This window comes from Gopherus evgoodei, unplaced genomic scaffold (genome assembly GCF_007399415.2).
Source record: "Gopherus evgoodei ecotype Sinaloan lineage unplaced genomic scaffold, rGopEvg1_v1.p scaffold_31_arrow_ctg1, whole genome shotgun sequence".
Lineage (NCBI taxonomy): Eukaryota > Metazoa > Chordata > Testudines > Testudinidae > Gopherus > Gopherus evgoodei.
The window spans coordinates 3198045-3214258 of NW_022059983.1; the positions used below are offsets into that span (position 1 = coordinate 3198045).

General features: G+C 63.6%; 1 protein-coding gene across 2 annotated transcripts; it reads right to left on the reverse strand.

Annotated features, from left to right (window-relative positions):
• Positions 1 to 624: 624 nt before the first annotated feature.
• Positions 625 to 8217, reverse strand: FXYD3 (FXYD domain containing ion transport regulator 3). 2 transcript variants are annotated; one of them, XM_030543235.1, is made up of 8 exons: positions 7897 to 8215; positions 3265 to 3332; positions 3090 to 3125; positions 2738 to 2761; positions 1790 to 1864; positions 1389 to 1425; positions 1065 to 1102; positions 625 to 790 (listed from the first exon to the last, which is right to left on the reverse strand). In XM_030543235.1, the coding sequence occupies exons 2-8, from the start codon at positions 3302 to 3304 to the stop codon at positions 771 to 773; spliced, it is 270 nt and encodes an 89-aa protein (XP_030399095.1). In that variant the 5' UTR covers positions 3305 to 3332; positions 7897 to 8215; the 3' UTR covers positions 625 to 770. The 2 variants fall into 2 exon arrangements, with proteins under 2 accessions (XP_030399095.1, XP_030399096.1); XM_030543236.1 differs by lacking the exon at positions 1065 to 1102 and having other exon boundaries at positions 7897 to 8217.
• Positions 8218 to 16214: the final 7997 nt, after the last annotated feature.

The following is a 16214-nucleotide window of genomic DNA, read 5'->3' on the forward strand; positions in this document are numbered from 1 at the left end:
AGTTCAATCCTTGAGGGGGCCAATTAGGGAAGTAGGGTGAAAATCTGTCGGGGGATTGACCCTTTGAGCAGGGGGCTGGACTAGATACCTCCTGAGGTCCCTTCCAGCCTTGATATTCTATGAAACCTCTCTCCAAACTCTGTCTTTCCCTGCAGCACAGGGGGATTGGACCCAGGCTCCCCTGGGCCTGCAGAGTGCCCCACCTCCCAAGGATACATGGTTAGCTGGGGGAATGCGTGCTGGAGCAGCACTGCCTGTGTGAGGAGCAGGCAAGGACCCAGCTTGAGGCAGGGGTTAGCACAGAGCAGCTGAGTAGGAGCAGGATGCCCATGGTTCATCCCATGCCCAGCCCCCAAACCAGGGGCCCCTTGGGCCTTGCTTGGCCAGTGGTTAAGAACCAAGAGTTCAGCCAACTAAACGTGTTTTCACAGGACACTGCAGGTTCCTCAGACTCTGCTAGAACCAGGGGTTTTCCTGCTGGTGCTCTGCCCCTCAGCCACTGTGGTCTTGCCAGCACCCCTAGAGGGGAAAGGCCCCCACCCTCAAGTCTGCCAGTCCTGTCCCTCCCCAGGGCCAGATGGGAGCTGGTGCCCCAGAGGGGAAAAGCTGCCATAACTGACTCAGTTTCAAGGTCAGGAGACTTTTATTCCACAGAGTGGAAAGTTCAGTTAAAAAACTTCTCCCACTCCTGCTTCCCGGGATGGGAAGACGGGACATCCCAGCAAGGAGCCAGCGCCGCGGGCGAGACCTGGCACCGGGACCATCATGGTTCAGCTGTTACTGGCGCTGCCTGCGAAGAGATGGGGGAAGGGAACAGACCCGCTTACAAAGGAGCCATGGGAGCCATCTGTGGAGCTGGGGGCAGGAGGAAAAAAAATATGCAACCCACTAGCCCCACATAGGGTCCCCTGCCCTCTGCACCGCTGAGAGGTCTCTCCCGCCAGCAGCCACTAGGGGGCGACACAGGGAAGGGAGAGGGGCCCCACAAGGGTCAGGGTGACAAGTTTAGAAACCCCCTTCCCCCGCCAGGCTGGCCAGGAAAGGGGGAGGGTTGGGGGACTTACCGGGGGTGATGAGGTGAGGGGACTCATTCGGCCGCCGGTTGAGGAGGGAAAAGGGAGGGTTATGAGCATGGGGAATGTGACCCCCCCCCTTTCCAAACACCACAAGCTCCCACCACCCCAGCCTGACTCCTCCATTCCCCCTCACCCCCAGCATGACCCCCACACACACCCCATGCCCCCTCCTCACTGCCCCACCCCCACTGTTTCCCCAATTCACACCACATGCCCCCAGCATAACCCCCTGCATCTACAGCATGACCCCCCCCACCTCTTCCAAAGTGCAGCATGACCCCTCTCTTGCACTCCCTAGACCACACCCCCTACCTGGCTTTGCGGTTAAATTTGCATTTGCATTTTCCACCTAGGGGCAAAAAAGAGGGTGGGGGGAGGATTAGACACAAACTTGGTGGGGGAGGAGCAGCAATCCCCCCCCCCCAGGAGCTGCCAGCCCCCGCATCACTGCCCCCCATAGCTAGTGACAGATGTTCAGTGCAGACATCCCCAATCTCATCAGGTGCCAGGACATCCCCCCCACCTCCACCCTTCTGCTGCCGAAACACCCCCGGGGCACAGGGACACCCCCCTCCCCATCAGCTCCTGGACACTGAGACACCCTCCCAGTTCTGAGGCCCCTACCTTCCTAGGGCCCTGGGACACCCCCATCCAACCCTCACCTGCTGGGTGCTTAGACCCCCTCTCCCAAGTCCCTGCCCCACCCCACTCACTGAGCAGCACAATGACCCCCAGGGCGCAGAGAATGCCAGCGGCGATCAACCCTCCGACCCGCAGGCGGTGCCAGTCTGGGGGAAGAGGAGCTGTCAGAACCTGGCCTAAGGGGACCTCTAAAGCACCTCCCTCTGCTGCAGAGGAGCTATGCCCCCACCCCACTCCCAGATCCCCCCCCAGACCCCTCACCCAACCCCACATCCCCCAGACCCCACCCCACCCAAATCCCCCAGACCCAACCCCACATCCCCCAAATCCCATCCCCCAGACCCTCCAAACCCCACCATCCCCCAAATCTCCCCACCTAACACTACATCGCCCTAATCTCACCAGACCCCGTCCAACACCATGTCCCCCAAATCTCCCCAATCCCCAGACCTCCCCCAAATCCCCCCACCCAACACCACATCCCCTGAATCTCACCAGACCCAACCCCACATCCCCCAAATCCCATCCCCCAGACCCTCCAAACCCCACCATCCCACAAATCCCCCCACCTAACACTACATCCTCCAAATCTCCCCAGACCCCGTCCAACACCATGTCCCCCAAATCTCCCCATCCCCCAGACCCCACCCCCAAATCCCACCCCACCCAACACCACATCCCCCAAATCCCCCTGCCCCCGCAAATGCCCCCCACCCAACACCATGTCCCCTGAATACCTCCCATCCCAGACTCCCCCATCCTCCCGCACCCAGAACCCCCAGCCAGATCCCCAAATCCCTCCACCCCCATCCTCCTCCCACAGCCCAATCCATCCTCCCTCCCCCCTTGGTCCAGTGCGGGCTCTCCACTGCCCAGCTCAGGCTACTGCCCAGCTCCCTATGAGAGGGTAGGAGACTGGCCTGGCCGGTCCAGCCCCTCCCTGTCTGTGCCAGGCTCCGCCGGCAGGGTCCTGTCCCGGGGAGATGCCAGTGGAGGGAGATGGCAGGAGCGGCACTTACCGTAATAGAAGGGGCTTGCTGGGTCTGGCGTGGGGCAGAAAAGAAAGAGTTAGGGTCATGAGGCCAGGACTCCTGCGTTCTACCCCCAGCTCTGGCAGGGGAGTGGGGTCTCCAGTGGGTTGGAGCAGGAGTAGGGGCTGGGTGTCAGGATTCCTGGGTTCCTTGGACCAATCCAGGCTAATATCCCTCCCCCAGCTGCTCCATTCCCCTTTGGCCTCTACCCTTCCCACCCCATCAGAGGAGTGACAGCCAGGCTGAAGTGCCCCCACCCCATGAGTCCTCTCTGCTCCCTCCCACCTCCCAGGGCAGCTCAGGACCATGCTGGCAGCAGGAGAGCAGAGGGTGAACTCACCCATGGGGTGTTCAGCTTTCAGGACAGGAAACGCCACTGAAAGAGAAAATAGCATTGGACTCCCAGCAGGGGGCGCTGTGGGGGGCAGGGCAGGAGAGCTGTCAGGGGGGGGGGAGCTCCTGACTGCTCCAGCCCAAGCCCCTTCCAGCAGGGGGCGCTGTGGGGAGCGTCTCACCTGCCAAGAGCAGCAGGAGGCCAGTGGTGACTGGCTGCATCCTGGATCCGAGACTGGGTGGCGGGTCCCTACACAGAGAGACGGGGCAGTGAGAGGCGAGAAGTGGCCAGCACCAGGACTCCTGGGTCCCTCCTAGACCTCACTCCCCCACATTAAACCAACACCTGCCTGGGCTCCCGTGTCACATTTCCCAACCCCCCAGCGAGCCCCCACCCTGGGGCCAGATCAGAACTGGTGCCCCCTAGAGGTAAAAGGCCCCATTCCCCCCTGCCAGCCCCCGACCTGGGGCCGGATCAGAACCGGTGCCCCCTAGAGGTAAAAGGCCCCATTCCCCCCTGCCAGCCCCCGACCTGCGGCCAGATCAGAACTGGTGCCCCCTAGAGGTAAAAGGCCCCATTCCCCTCTGCCAGCCCCCCGACCTGGGGCTGGATCAGAACCGGTGCCTCCTAGAGGTAAAAGGCCCCATTCCCCCCTGCCCCTCCTCCAGCCAGCCCCCACCCTGGGGCCAGATCAGAACCAGTGCCTCCTAGAGGTAAAAGGCCCCATTCCCCCCTTCCCTCCAGCCAGCCCCCGACCTGGGGCCGGATCAGAACCGGTGCCTCCTAGAGGTAAAAGGCCCCATTCCCCCCTTGCTCCCCCTCCAGCCAGCCCCCACCCTGGTGCCGGATCAGAACCGGTGCCTCCTAGAGGTAAAAGGCCCCATTCCCCCCTTCCCTCCAGCCAGCCCCCGACCTGGGGCCGGATCAGAACCGGTGCTCCCTCCCTCCAGCCAGCCCCTGACCTGGGGCCGGATCAGAACCAGTTCCCCCTAGAGGTAAAAGGCCCCATTCCCCCCTGTCCTCCCTCCAGCCAGCCCCCAACCTGGGGCCGGATCAGAACCGGTGCCCCCTAGAGGTAAAAGGCCCAATTCCCCCCTGCTCTCCCTCCAACCAGCCCCTGACCTGGGGCTGGATCAGAACCGGTGCCCCCTAGAGGTAAAAGGCCCCATTCCCCAGCCAGCCCCCAACCTGGGGCTGGATCAGAACCGGTGCCCCCTAGAGGTAAAAGGCCCCATTCCCCTGCCCCAGCCAGCCCCCAACCTGGGGCTGGATCAGAGCTGGTGCCCCCTAGAGCTAAAAGGCCCCATTCCCTGCCCGCCCCCACCCCCAGGGCCGGATCAGAGCTGATGCCCCCTGGAGATTAAGGCTTTTGCTGTCAGTTGAGGGCACTCGCTCTCCCCGTCAGCTCAGGCTGTTCCCAGCTGGGGCCGTGGGTTCGTAACCTGCCGAGGTCAGGTGAGGTCAGGCAGCCGAGCGCACAGGGGCCCTGCCTGGGACCCCCCCCCCTCGCAGCCGGGATCCCCAAGAACGGCCTGGAGATGGGGTATCCTAGCAACCAGGGGGCCCAGCCCAGCCAGCTGGTTCTGGCCCATGGAGGACAATGGACTGGGCAGAGAGGCCCCCGGTGACCTGACCAGCCTGTTCCAGCCAGAGGGGACCAGAGAGGCCCCCAGTGACCTGTTCACCTGGATGGAGGACAAAGGACGGGGGAGGGGCTGTTGGGGGAGGGGATCTCAAATGCCAGGCTGGAAGCAGGGGGGCTCGGGGCTGGAGAGGGGGAGCAGGCAGAGCCCACCTGGCTACGGGGAGACTGGGATGTGCCGGGCTGAGGGAGGCCAGGCCTGAGGCCCTGAGAACTGCCTGTGCTGGGTTCACATGCTCAATACACCCTCCCGTGTTACCCTGGCTGGGGGTTCCTGCAGGGGTTGCTTTGCTCCCTCTGGGCGTGGAGGCCCCGGGGGCCCAGAGCGAATGGAGCCCCTGAGGGGCCAGAGACTGTCCACAAAGCATGTGGGGTGGTGGGGAGCATAGCCGGGGCTGGATTCTGTCCCTGGCTCTGGGAGGGGAGTGAGGTCCAGTGGTTGGAGCTGAGGGTGCGAGGGAAGCCAGGACACCTGGGTTCCATCCTGGCACGTCCCTGGGTCAGTATCCTCCCCTTCTGCTCTGGGTGACCCTTGGGCCGCTGTCCCCAGTGCTCAGATGGGGGGGTGGTCTCTCCCCTCAGGGGGGCAGCGTCATTCCCAAGCATGGCCAGGGCACACATGCCCCCATCACAGCAGGGCGGGGGTCTGAGGGGTGGCAGCCCAGCGCCTGCGCCACATGGTGGAAAATAGGCTACTACTGGCAATGGGACAGGGAGCTCCTTCTCCAGCTCAACGCGCCCCTCCCCCCCAAACCAGACACCCAGGGCCCCTTAGCCCCGCTGCCCCAGAGACTAGGCCACCCACCCAGCCCCCTGCAGGACAAGATCGATGCTTGGCTGAGGGATGTCCTTAACCCACCCCCTTCTCTCAAGGATGTCATAGCAGCTGGCAGAGCTGGGATGTCCTTAACTCTGCCCCTCATCCTTAACCTCACCCCCTCTCCTAGGGGTGCTGTACGTGCTGGCAGAGCTGCAGCCAGGGTCGGGTCCATATCATTGGGATAGGGCACAGAGGGGATGGCCAGGGGTCACCCCAAGGGAGGAGACAGTCCAACACCCCTGAACCGGGCCAGGACTGAGCCCTGCCCACCAGCATCACATCCCCCCGGATGGAGGGTGCCCCCCTGAGGGCAGGGCTGGGACAGTTGGAGCCATTAAACTGCCACAGTAGGACACCCCAGGGACTCAAGCCCCAGATGCCCAGTCTGGGTGTCAGGATGGCCCCCAGCCAACACCTAGCGCGTCTCATCGGTAGGGCTCTGAGCAGGCTGATATCATGATCTCCCACTACAACTGGGGAAACTGAGGCACAGAGAAGGGCCAGGACTCTATCCACTAGGCAGCCCTGTCTCCAAGCGAGGAAGAACCCGCCCCACCCCTGGAGCCGTTGTGCCAAAGGTGAATTCCTCCCCCGAGAGTAAATGGATCCTCTGGCTAATCTGGATTTGCCTGGTTTCATCCACCAGCTGTCAGCTCCCGCTCAGCCTGTCTGCTGGGCAAGGGGGCCTGCTGTGCTCAGCTATCTCCTCCCCTCCCAGAGCCAGGGGTAGAACCCAGGAGTCCTGGCTCCTAGCCCCCACACCCACTCAGCACCACTCCCTCTTCCCCGAGCCAGGGGTAGAACCCACCCAGAAGTCCTGGCTCCCAGCACCCCCCTGTTCTAACCACCTGACCCCACTCACTTCTGGTTCCCAGCCCCCTCTCCCCCCACCACATACACACTCTTACCCACTAAACCCTCCCCCCAGAACGCTCCCAGCTGGGGCTGTGGGAGGGAGCCCAGGCTGGGCTGGCAGGATTCCCCGGGCGGATTCCAGGGTTCGGGCACCTCCCCAGCCTGGGGCCTCAGAGCTGGCTGAGCCGGCTGCAGAGGGAGCCAGGCCAGGGTGTGGCCCATAGAAACCAACCTCCCAGGGTCCCCTTTTTCTGCCCTGCCCCAGAGATGCCTGGGGCAGCAAAGGGTCCCGCCCACCACAACTCTGCCCTGGTGACGGGAGGGGCGGGGGCTGGCTGGGTGCCAGGATGCCTGAGTTTTTTCCCTGGATTGGGGAGGAGAGTGGCGTCTAGGGGTTAGAGCAGGGGGGCTAGGAGCCCAGATACCTGGGTTCTCTCCCTATAGCTGGGAGGCTGAGGGCCCGGCCCAGCCCAGGCTAATCCTGTTTTTTTTTTCTTTAGATGAACATTTTTATTGACATCCCTAACAGAGTAACAAAAGTTTATGATCTCGGTCTCTGCTTCCTGCCTGTTCCTAGGTGAGCGCCTAGAGCAGTGACTCGTTAGCCCCCAGCTGGGGGGGAGGGAGGGAATTTATGACTCCAGTAACAATCCCAGTGAACCGGGCCTGGCTGGGATCATTTTCACACTGCAGCACAATCCCCTCAGCCTCAGCCAGTACCAGGCGTTGTTACCCCAGTGCCCGGACCTGCCCCCCAGGACCCCAGAGAGCTAGTACCTCAGTGCACAGCTGCCCAGAACAGCCACTGACATAGGGGAGAGGCAGCCCCAGCCCCCAGGATCTTCTGAGCACATAATGGGGAATACTGCACCCTCTCCGGCGCCCTGCCAGGCCCCGCACAGACCCCTCACCCCAGATCAGGGCCCCCCTCCCCGCCAGACCCCGCACAGACCCCTTGCCCCAGACCAGGGCTCCCCTCCCCGCCAGGCCCCGCACAAACCCCTACTCAGATCAGGACCCCGCCTCCCTGCCAGGCCCTGCACAGACCCCTCCCCCATTTCAGGCCTCCCCTCTCACCAGGCACAGCACAGACTCCTCCCCTCCCAGATCAGGACTCCCCTCCCCACCACACACCATTACAAACCTGCCCCCCTAGGTACCACACAGCCCCCCTCCTCCACACCTGGCACCACACAGAGTCCCCCGGCCAACCCAGCATCCCTCCTGTATTTTAACTTGCTAGAGGACAGATTATCCTCCCCACTTTACAGGTGGGGAAACTGAGGCACAGAGCAAGGCCAGCCTGGGGTGCCAGCAGCCAAGCCAGGAATAGAAGCCAGGCATTTAGGCACTCAGCACATTCACCGTAACATCCACTCCCAGGGCAGCCTGCCCCACACCCAGACAATCTGCCCCCAGCAGCACAGCTACAGGCAGTAGCTCCACACCAGGGCCAGGATCCCCCAGCCCAGTGAGGGCAGCGCCAGGTGACTTACCCAGGGCAGAACAGCTAGGCACAGGCAGCACAGCTCAGCCCTCCCCTGGCTCGGCTGGTTAAGTAGGGCAGGGCCCAGACCACACCCAGGCAGGTGGGGACAGGCCTGGCTGCCTGGGCTGGGGGCGGGAGGAAAGGTTGAGCCTAAATCCTCAGCCTCAGCCAGCAAGGAGCCAATCTGGGCACCGCAGCAGGGATCGGGCAGCTCCTCGGGGGCCAGGCACCAGGGAGACGAGTGTGGAGGTTTCTGCGTGTCAGTGCTGCAAAGTGTCAGAGAGGGAGCTGGGACTCCTGGGTTTTCTCCCCAGCTCTGTGAGGGGAGTGGGGTCTGGTGGGCTAGAGCTGGGGGGGTCTGGGAGCCGGGACTCCTGGGTTCTTGCCCTGGCTCTGTGAGGGCGAGGGAGTGGGGTCGGGGGCCCTGAGTTCCCGAATGGTTGTGGGTAATAGAATTGCAGGATAATGCAGCATGCTAGAAGTCAACATTCAATGAGGGATTCCTGGGCTAATAATGGCTGCAGGTTGGGAGTGACGGGGACTGGCAGGGCAGGGCTGGTGTGGACTGCGAATTGGGAGTGAGGGACACCAGCAGGGCTGGGCCAGCAGGGGCTGTGGGGCGGGAGTGAGAGGGGCCAGCAGGGCTGAGCTAGTAGGGGCTGCAGGTTGGGAGTGAGGGGGGCCGCAGGGCTGGGCGGGTGGGGCTGTGGGATGGGTGGCGAGGGGGGCCGGCAGGGGCTGCAGGTCGAGAGTGAGGGGCACTGGCAGGGAGCCCAAGGCTGAGAGCAGGTCCCACTTGTCTTGTTCAGCACATTCCCTCCCAGCTCCATATTTGCCGTTCCCGGATGCTGACTTTGCCCAGCAGCGAGAGCCCTGGCACAGCCTGGCCCCTGGAGATAAAGGGGGAGGGCAGGTGCTGCAGCTAACGCTGGGAAAGGTTAAAGAGCCGGTGACAGGCACTTCCAGCCCTGCCATGGGGGCGCCAGCAGCAGGACTGGGGACCTCCATTCACTGTAACAGGACCTGGTGTGGGCAGGATGGGTCATCAGCTGGGAGCCAAGACTCCTGGGTTCTCTCCCCAGCTCAGGGCGGGGAGTTGGGGGTCTAGTTCTAGGGGCTGGAACTTGGGGTGCAGGGGATGCAGCTCCCCCTGGCTTAAAGTGGTTTCCATGTTATCCAGGGTTTACAATTTGGTTCATTGGCTCTCAGCTCCTCCCTTATAAACATTGTTCCAGCACTCTTGGGCCTAGTAGTTAGAGCAGGGGCAGCTGGAGTCCTGGCTCTAAACACTAGAGCCCAACTCCCCTTCTATAGCTGGCAGGAGAACCTAGGCTCAGCAGGGGGCGGTGGGCCCAGCAGGGGGCGCTGGGCTGCAGGGAGTGGGGCGGGACCAGCAGGGGGCGCTGTGCTGCAGGGAGTGGGCGGGGCTCAGCGGGGGGTGCTGTGCTGCAGGGTGCGGGGTGGGGGGTCAGCAGGGGGCGCTGGGCTGCAGGGAGTGGGGCAGGACCAGCAGGGGGGCGCTGTGCTGCAGGGAGTGGGTGGGGCTCAGCAGGGGGTGCTGTGCTGCAGGGTGCGGGGTGGGGGGTCAGCAGGGGGCGCTGTGCTGCAGGGAGCAGGGCAGGGAGTTAGCAGGGGGCGCTGGGCTGCGGGGAGCGGGGCGGGGAGTTAGCAGGGGGTGCTGGGCAGCGGGCAGCGGGGAGCGGGGCGGGGAGTTAGCAGGGGGCGCTGGGCGGTGGGGAGCAGGGCAGGGGTTTGCAGGGGGTGCTGGGCAGCGGGGCAGGGGGTTAGCAGGGGGCACTGGGCTGCGGGGTGGGGGGTTAGCAGGAGGCCCCCAGCTGCAGGGAGAGGGATCAGCAGGGGGCTGTGATGAAGCAGGGCTTGCTGGTTTCAATGGTTTGCATGCAGTGGGCTCGGGACTCAGTTTCCCTGGGCGTTACTGGGTTTTTGGGAGAGGAAGTTTGTTGTTACAAAGGGCCAGCGAACAGCCTGGAGAATGGAGACCCCAGTGACTGGTGACCTGATGACCTGGAGGCCCAGCTGTGGAGTCACAGCCGGTTCTGGCCAGTGGGAGGACAATGGGCTGGGGCAGAGGACCCCGGTGACCTGACCAGCCGATTCCAGCCACTGGGGAACAAAGGACGGAGGAGAGGAAAGGAGGCCCAGGCTGCCTGTTTACCTGGAGAGACGACAATGGACAGAGGCGGGGCTTGGGGGAGGTGATATCAGATGCCCAGCTGGGAAGCAGGGGGGCTCGGGGCTGGAGAGGGGGAGCAGGCAGAGCCCACCTGGGTGCAGGGAGACTGGGATGTGCCGTGCCGAGGGAGGCCAGGCCTGAGGCCCTGAGAGTTCCTGTGCTGGGTTCAGACACTCAATAAACCCTCCTGTGTTACGCTGGCTGAGAGTCGCTCCGGGCTAGAGATCAGGGGGGCATTATTCCCTCTGGGTGTGGAGGCCCCGGGGGTCCAGAGCGACAGGACTCCCTGAGGGGGCCCATGGCATGAGACAGACGTGCTGAGGCTCAGAGAGGTGCAGCTCTGGGAGGTGGAGGGGCCTGATCCCGAGAGAGAGTGGACCCCCGGGAAGGGCTGTCACACTGAAGGGGGTGACCCCAGGAACCGCACGAGGCCACGAGTGGGCACCCCCTGGGAGTCTGCGACAGGGGCGCCGTGCTGCAGGGAGCAGTGGGGCTCAGCAGGGGGTGCTGTGCTGCAGGGAGCCAGGGGCTCAGCAGGGGGCGCTGTGCTGCGGGGAGCAGGGGGCTCAGCAGGGGGCGCTGTGCTGCGGGGAGTGGGAGGCTCAGCAGGGGGCGCTGTGCTGCGGGGAGCAGGGGGCTCAGCAGGGGGCGCTAGGCTGTGGGGACACTGAAGACGGATCGCCCCAGGCAGCGTATCTGTGTCATGTCTAAAATCCAGCTGGTGCAAATCCCCATCAGCTGCAGCTGGATTCCTCACTTCCAGGCCTGAACTTCTGCGGCATTATGTGCAGCTGTCTCCCAGCTGCTCCCCCAGAGGTGGCTGCATCCCAGCCCCCGGCATGCCATCCCTGCCCGTGCAGCCATTCAGGGGAAGCTGCTGGCCAGTCTTTGCCCCTCCTCACTGGCTCCTGGCTGCCTGTTTGAGGCCCTTTTGCTGGGGGGGGAGTGGGGCTGGTGCCAGTCCCTTAGGGAAGCACAATGGGACTCGCATGGTGGAATTTGGGGCTCAGTGCCAGCCCTGGCTCCCCTGCCTGGCTCTGCACTGTGGGAATGGCTCAACATTTAGAAGCAAAGGTCAGGGTGGCCGGGGGAAGAGCCTGGGACAGGTCCTGCCCTGACAGCTCCCACACAGCCCCCTGCAGGGAAATCAGAGGAGACACCCCCTCCAGGCACCACCACCCCCTGCTGGTGGGGGCAGGAGCTGCGCTGGGCCATTGGCCTCCCCCACACTTGGGGCCTGGATGCCCCAAAATTGACTTTCACCCCTCAGTTGCTTCCTTTCATCAACTTACTGTAAAACCAGGAGCAGCACAGACCCTCAGCCCCCCTTCTGGCCATCTGCCTGTCGCTCTGCACTCATCTGACGCACCAGGCAGAGCTGGGGAGGGCAGGGCAAGGCTGGGCTGGGCTAGCAGGGGGCTGCGGGTCAGCAGTGGGGGCACCAGGCAGAGCTGGGGGGAGGCAGGGCTGGGCTGGGCTAGCAGGGGGCTGCGGGTCAGCAGTGGGGGCACCAGGCAGAGCTGGGGGGAGGCAGGGCTGGGCTGGGCTGGCAGGGGGCTGCGGGTCAGCAGTGGGGGCACTAGGCAGAGCGAGGGGGGCAGGGCTGGCTAGCAGGGGTCTGCGGTCAGCAGTGGGGCACCAGGCAGAGCTGGGGGGAGGCAGGGCTGGGCTGGGCTGGCAGGGGGCTGCGGGTCAGCAGTGGGGGCACCAGGCAGAGCTGGGGGGCAGGGCTGGGCTGGCAGGGGGCTGTGGGTCAGCAGTGGGGGCATTAGGCAGAACTGGGGGGGGCAGGGCAGGACTGGGCTGGCAGGGAGCTGCAGGTCAGCAGTGGGGGCACTAGGCAGAGCGGAGGGGGGCAGGGCTTGGCTAGCAGGGGGCTGCGGATAGGTAGAGCCCTGGGCGGATATGAAAATGTTTATCTGCATCCGATCTGCAAAAATTGTCTGCAGAGATCAGCATCTGGGAGGCTGGGCTGGGGGGGGAGCCCTGCAGGGGGGCTGGGCTGGGCTGGGGGGGAGGCAGGCAGGGGCCCTGCAGGGGGGCAGTGGGGAATCCTGGCGTGCATGGCTGCTGCCCTGTCCCCATCCTGGGCACAGGCTGGTTTCCGCTGACCCCGGCCCCACGGGGCTCCCCTGGCCCAGCCGCGCACAGAGGCCCATTGTCCAGCGCTGGCGGCCGCACAAGGCTCCATTGAACGCCAGGCTGGGGTGGGGGGTGGGGAGGCTCCGGCCCAGCCTTTGTTCTGCCTCCACAGGAAATTCTGGGAGCCGATGATAAAACCTGGCAGCAATGTGGGGCCCCTCCCTGCCCCAGGCCCCGCCTGCCCCACACAGAGCCGCCAGCCCCAAGAACAGGCCAGGGCGGGGACTGGCAGGCTCGGGGCTGGGGCACGGGGAAGGGGAGCGGGCGCTGATCCGGCCCCGGGACAGGGCCCATGGCTCAGTGGGTCTCTGCCCGGCTCCCTGCGGAGTGGGTCCCGTGTTAACAGTGACAGGGCTGATTCATGGGGAGCGGCTCCCCCTCTTCCCCCCCGAGGGGCCCCTCCAGGGCAGAGCCGGGGCAGATCCTGTCGGAGGAGCTCACCCCCTCCTTGGGCTCTGCTCTCTGAGCCCCAGCCACCTCCCTGGCAACAGGACATGGCAGCCAGTTAGGTGTCTGACACATTGAGGGGAGTGGGGTCTAGTGGTTTGGGGGAGGGGCTGGAAGTCAGGACTCCTGGGTTCCGTCCTTTCAGTTCTGGGTGACCTGGGTCAGAACCCTCCCGTCTCATGCCTCAGTTACCCCAGTGCTTTGGGGTCCCGTGACCCCGCTGTCTCTGGGTCACGCTAGGGGGACGCAGTGCTGGCCGCTCTGAGAACAGGACATGGTTCTCCTCGCCCTCATGCAGAGGGGAGGCGCCCAGCCCAGCCCTGAGCCTGGAGTGCTGCCATTCAGGGCTGGGAGACCAGGGAGTTCAATGGCCAGGCATGGCCCTGTCCCCTGCCCATGCCCGCTCTGGGGGCAGCTCGTGCCATTCCTGCCATGTGGGTACTGCACAGGAAAGGGTGGGGAGCTGGTGGTGTTCAAAGCAGGGGGGTTGGGAGCCAGGATTCCTGGGTTCTATCCCCAGCTCGGGGGTGGGGGTGTCTAAGGGCTTAAAGAGGGGGCAGGATAGCTCAGTGGTTTGAGCATGGGCCTGCTAAACCCAGCGTTGTGAGTTCGATCCTTGAGGGGGTCACTTAGGGATCTGGGGCAAATATCTGTCCTGCTTTGAGCAGGGGGTTGGACTAGATACTTCCTGAGGTCCCTTCCAACCCTGAGATTCTAGGATTCTTCCCACCACAGACATTGACTCAATGGCATATTGGGCAAATCTTAGCCCCTTTGTGCCTCAGTTTCCCTCGCTGGTCTAGGGGGGAGTGATTCCCCCTCCTTGCTGACTTGAATTAGCATCTATAAAATGTATTCAGCTCCTACCATGCACAGGGGTGGGGTCAGAAGTGGGGCGTGGGCAGGGCACTGTGTGTGGGTATGGGGGAAGCCCATGGCTGGGATAGCAGGATTTGTGGGGCATCGATAGAGCTGGGGGGTGGGGGGGGTGCTGCGGGTTGGGAGTGTGGAGCACCAGCATAGCTGTGCTTCCCCAGCACTCTCCTATAGTGTTCCAGCTGGCCAGGTTGCTGTGTGAGGGTGGGGAAGGGGAAGCCAGATCTGTGGGGAGGAACTGGGAGCTTGGCCAGGGCTCTGCTCAGGGCAGGGGCAGGCAAGGCCACGATCCCCTGGTGGGCAGGGCCCACAGGCTGTCTTGGGGTCTGGGCACCAAGCCCTTTGCAGAGGGCACTGGGACAGCAGAGATGCAGGTGCCACCAAAGCCTGGACCCGGGGTCTGCACCAGAAAGTCGACCCCCCCCCGCTCTCACACACACACTGCGGGGAACAAACAACCTGGCTACCCCCACCCTTCTTGGCTCCCACAGCCTCTGGGGGGGTGGTTTGCTGGTCTGTTCAACGCCCCAGCAAAAGCTCTGTCCCCGGCCTGAACTTTGGGCTGGGCTCCGGGCCCAGCTCATGCACACAGGCCTTGGGCTCAATGACACCCCCACCCTGGTGTATATCCCAGCTCGAGCAGGGGGCCAGGCCTGCCGCGGTGTTCCCGGGGCTGGGGGCTCCTGAACATACGGGCTGTTGATGCAGCCATAGACCAGTGTGTTGTAGGGTCATTCAGATGCATGGGGGTACCAGCACTGGCTTGTTATTGCAGGGCCAGGCACACGTGGTGAGGCTGCACCTGTTCGTCAGTGTAGGGCTGCGTCTGGGGTTTGTTACTGTAGGGCTGCTGGAAGGCGGGTTCGTTGTTGCTGGGGGAGGGGTTTGTTATTGTAGGGTTGCTGGAAGGCGGGTTCGTTGTTGCTGGGGGAGGGGTTTGATATTGTAGGGCTGCTGGGAGGCGGGTTCGTTGTTGGTGGGGGAGGGGTTTGTTACTGTAGGGCTGCTGGGAGGGGGGTTCGTTGTTGCTGGGGGAGAGGTTTGTTATTGTAGGGCTGCTGGGAGGCGGGTTCGTTGTTGCTGGGGGAGGGGTTTGTTACTGTAGGGTTGCTGGGAGGGGGGTTTGTTGTTGCTGGGGGAGGGGTTTGTTACTGTAGGGCTGCTGGGAGGCGGGTTCGTTGTTGCTGGGGGAGAGGTTTGTTACTGTAGGGCTACTGGGAGGGGGGTTCGTTGTTGCTGGGGGAGGGGTTTGTTATTGTAGGGCTGCTGGGAGGGGGGTTCGTTGTTGCTGGGGGAGGGGTTTGTTACTGTAGGGCTGCTGGGAGGGGGGTTCATTGTTGCTGGGGGAGGGGTTTGTTACTGTAGGGCTGCTGGGAGGCGGGTTCGTTGTTGCTGGGGGAGGGGTTTGTTACTGTAGGGCTGCTGGGAGGGGGGTTCGTTGTTGGTGGGGGAGGGGTTTGTTATTGTAGGGCTGCTGGGAGGGGGGTTCGTTGTTGCTGGGGGAGGGGTTTGTTACTGTAGGGCTGCTGGGAGGGGGGTTCGCTGTTGCTGGGGGAGGGGTTTGTTACTGTAGGGCTGCTGGGAGGGGGGTTCGTTGTTGCTGGGGGAGGGGTTTGTTACTGTAGGGCTGCTGGGAGGGGGGTTCGTTGTTGCTGGGGGAGGGGTTTGTTACTGTAGGGCTGCTGGGAGGGGGGTTCGTTGTTGCTGGGGGAGGGGTTTGTTACTGTAGGGCTGCTGGGAGGGGGGTTTGTTGTTGCTGGGGGAGGGGTTTGTTACTGTAGGGCTGCTGAGCGGGGGGTTCGTTGTTGCTGGGGGAGGGGTTTGTTACTGTAGGGCTGCTGGGAGGCGGGTTCATTGTTGCTGGGGGAGGGGTTTGTTACTGTAGGGCTGCTGGGAGGGGGGTTCGTTGTTGCTGGGGGAGGGGTTTGTTACTGTAGGGCTGCTGGGAGGGGGGTTCGTTGTTGCTGGGGGAGGGGTTTGTTACTGTAGGGCTGCTGGAAGGCGGGTTCGTTGTTGCTGGGGGAGGGGTTTGTTACTGTAGGGCTGCTGGGAGGGGGGTTCGTTGTTGCTGGGGGAGGGGTTTGTTATTGTAGGGCTGCTGGGAGGGGGGTTCGTTGTTGCTGGGGGAGGGGTTTGTTACTGTAGGGCTGCTGGGAGGCGGGTTCGTTGTTGCTGGGGGAGGGGTTTGTTACTGTAGGGCTGCTGGGAGGGGGGTTTGTTGTGGAGCGCCTGGTGGCTAAGCACTGGGGCCGGGGTACACAGTGCAGGGACAGTCGGTCGTGGAGCCCCCGGCCACCCCTGCTCACGAGGGTGCTGGTACGGGACTGGCAGGTGAGGGGGCCCACGGCCAGTCACAGGCTGGGATTAATTCAGCAGCAGCAGAGCCCCGCTCCCCGCAAGATGGGTCAGTTTCATCATCCTCATTTTACAGAGGGGCAGTGAGGCACCCAGGGGAAAGGACGTGACCAAGGTCACAGCCAGAGCTGGGATTAGAACCCAGGAATCCTGGGTCCTAGTGCCCCCCTGCTCTGACTGTCAGACCCCCTCCCCTCCCAGAGCTGGAAATCGAACCCAGGAGTCCTGACTCTCAGCCCCCCATGCCGGACCCCTGCCCTGTTGTGGTGACGCCAGGCTTCAGTCACAGCCCAGGGATTCTCTGCACTCAC

What these genes read in the sequence shown, in the direction of transcription:
- FXYD3 (XM_030543235.1), bottom strand. Translation starts at nt 3,304, where the DNA reads ATGCAGCCAGTCACCACTGGCCTCCTGCTGCTCTTGGCAG. An exon ending in AGCAAGCCCCTTCTATTACG is followed by an intron (nt 1,865 to 2,737) that starts GTAAGTGCCGCT and finishes CTCTTCCCCCAG; the next exon opens with ACTGGCACCGCCTGCGGGTC. An exon ending in CCCTCACCTCATCACCCCCG is followed by an intron (nt 791 to 1,064) that starts GTAAGTCCCCCA and finishes ATCTCTTCGCAG; the next exon opens with GCAGCGCCAGTAACAGCTGA.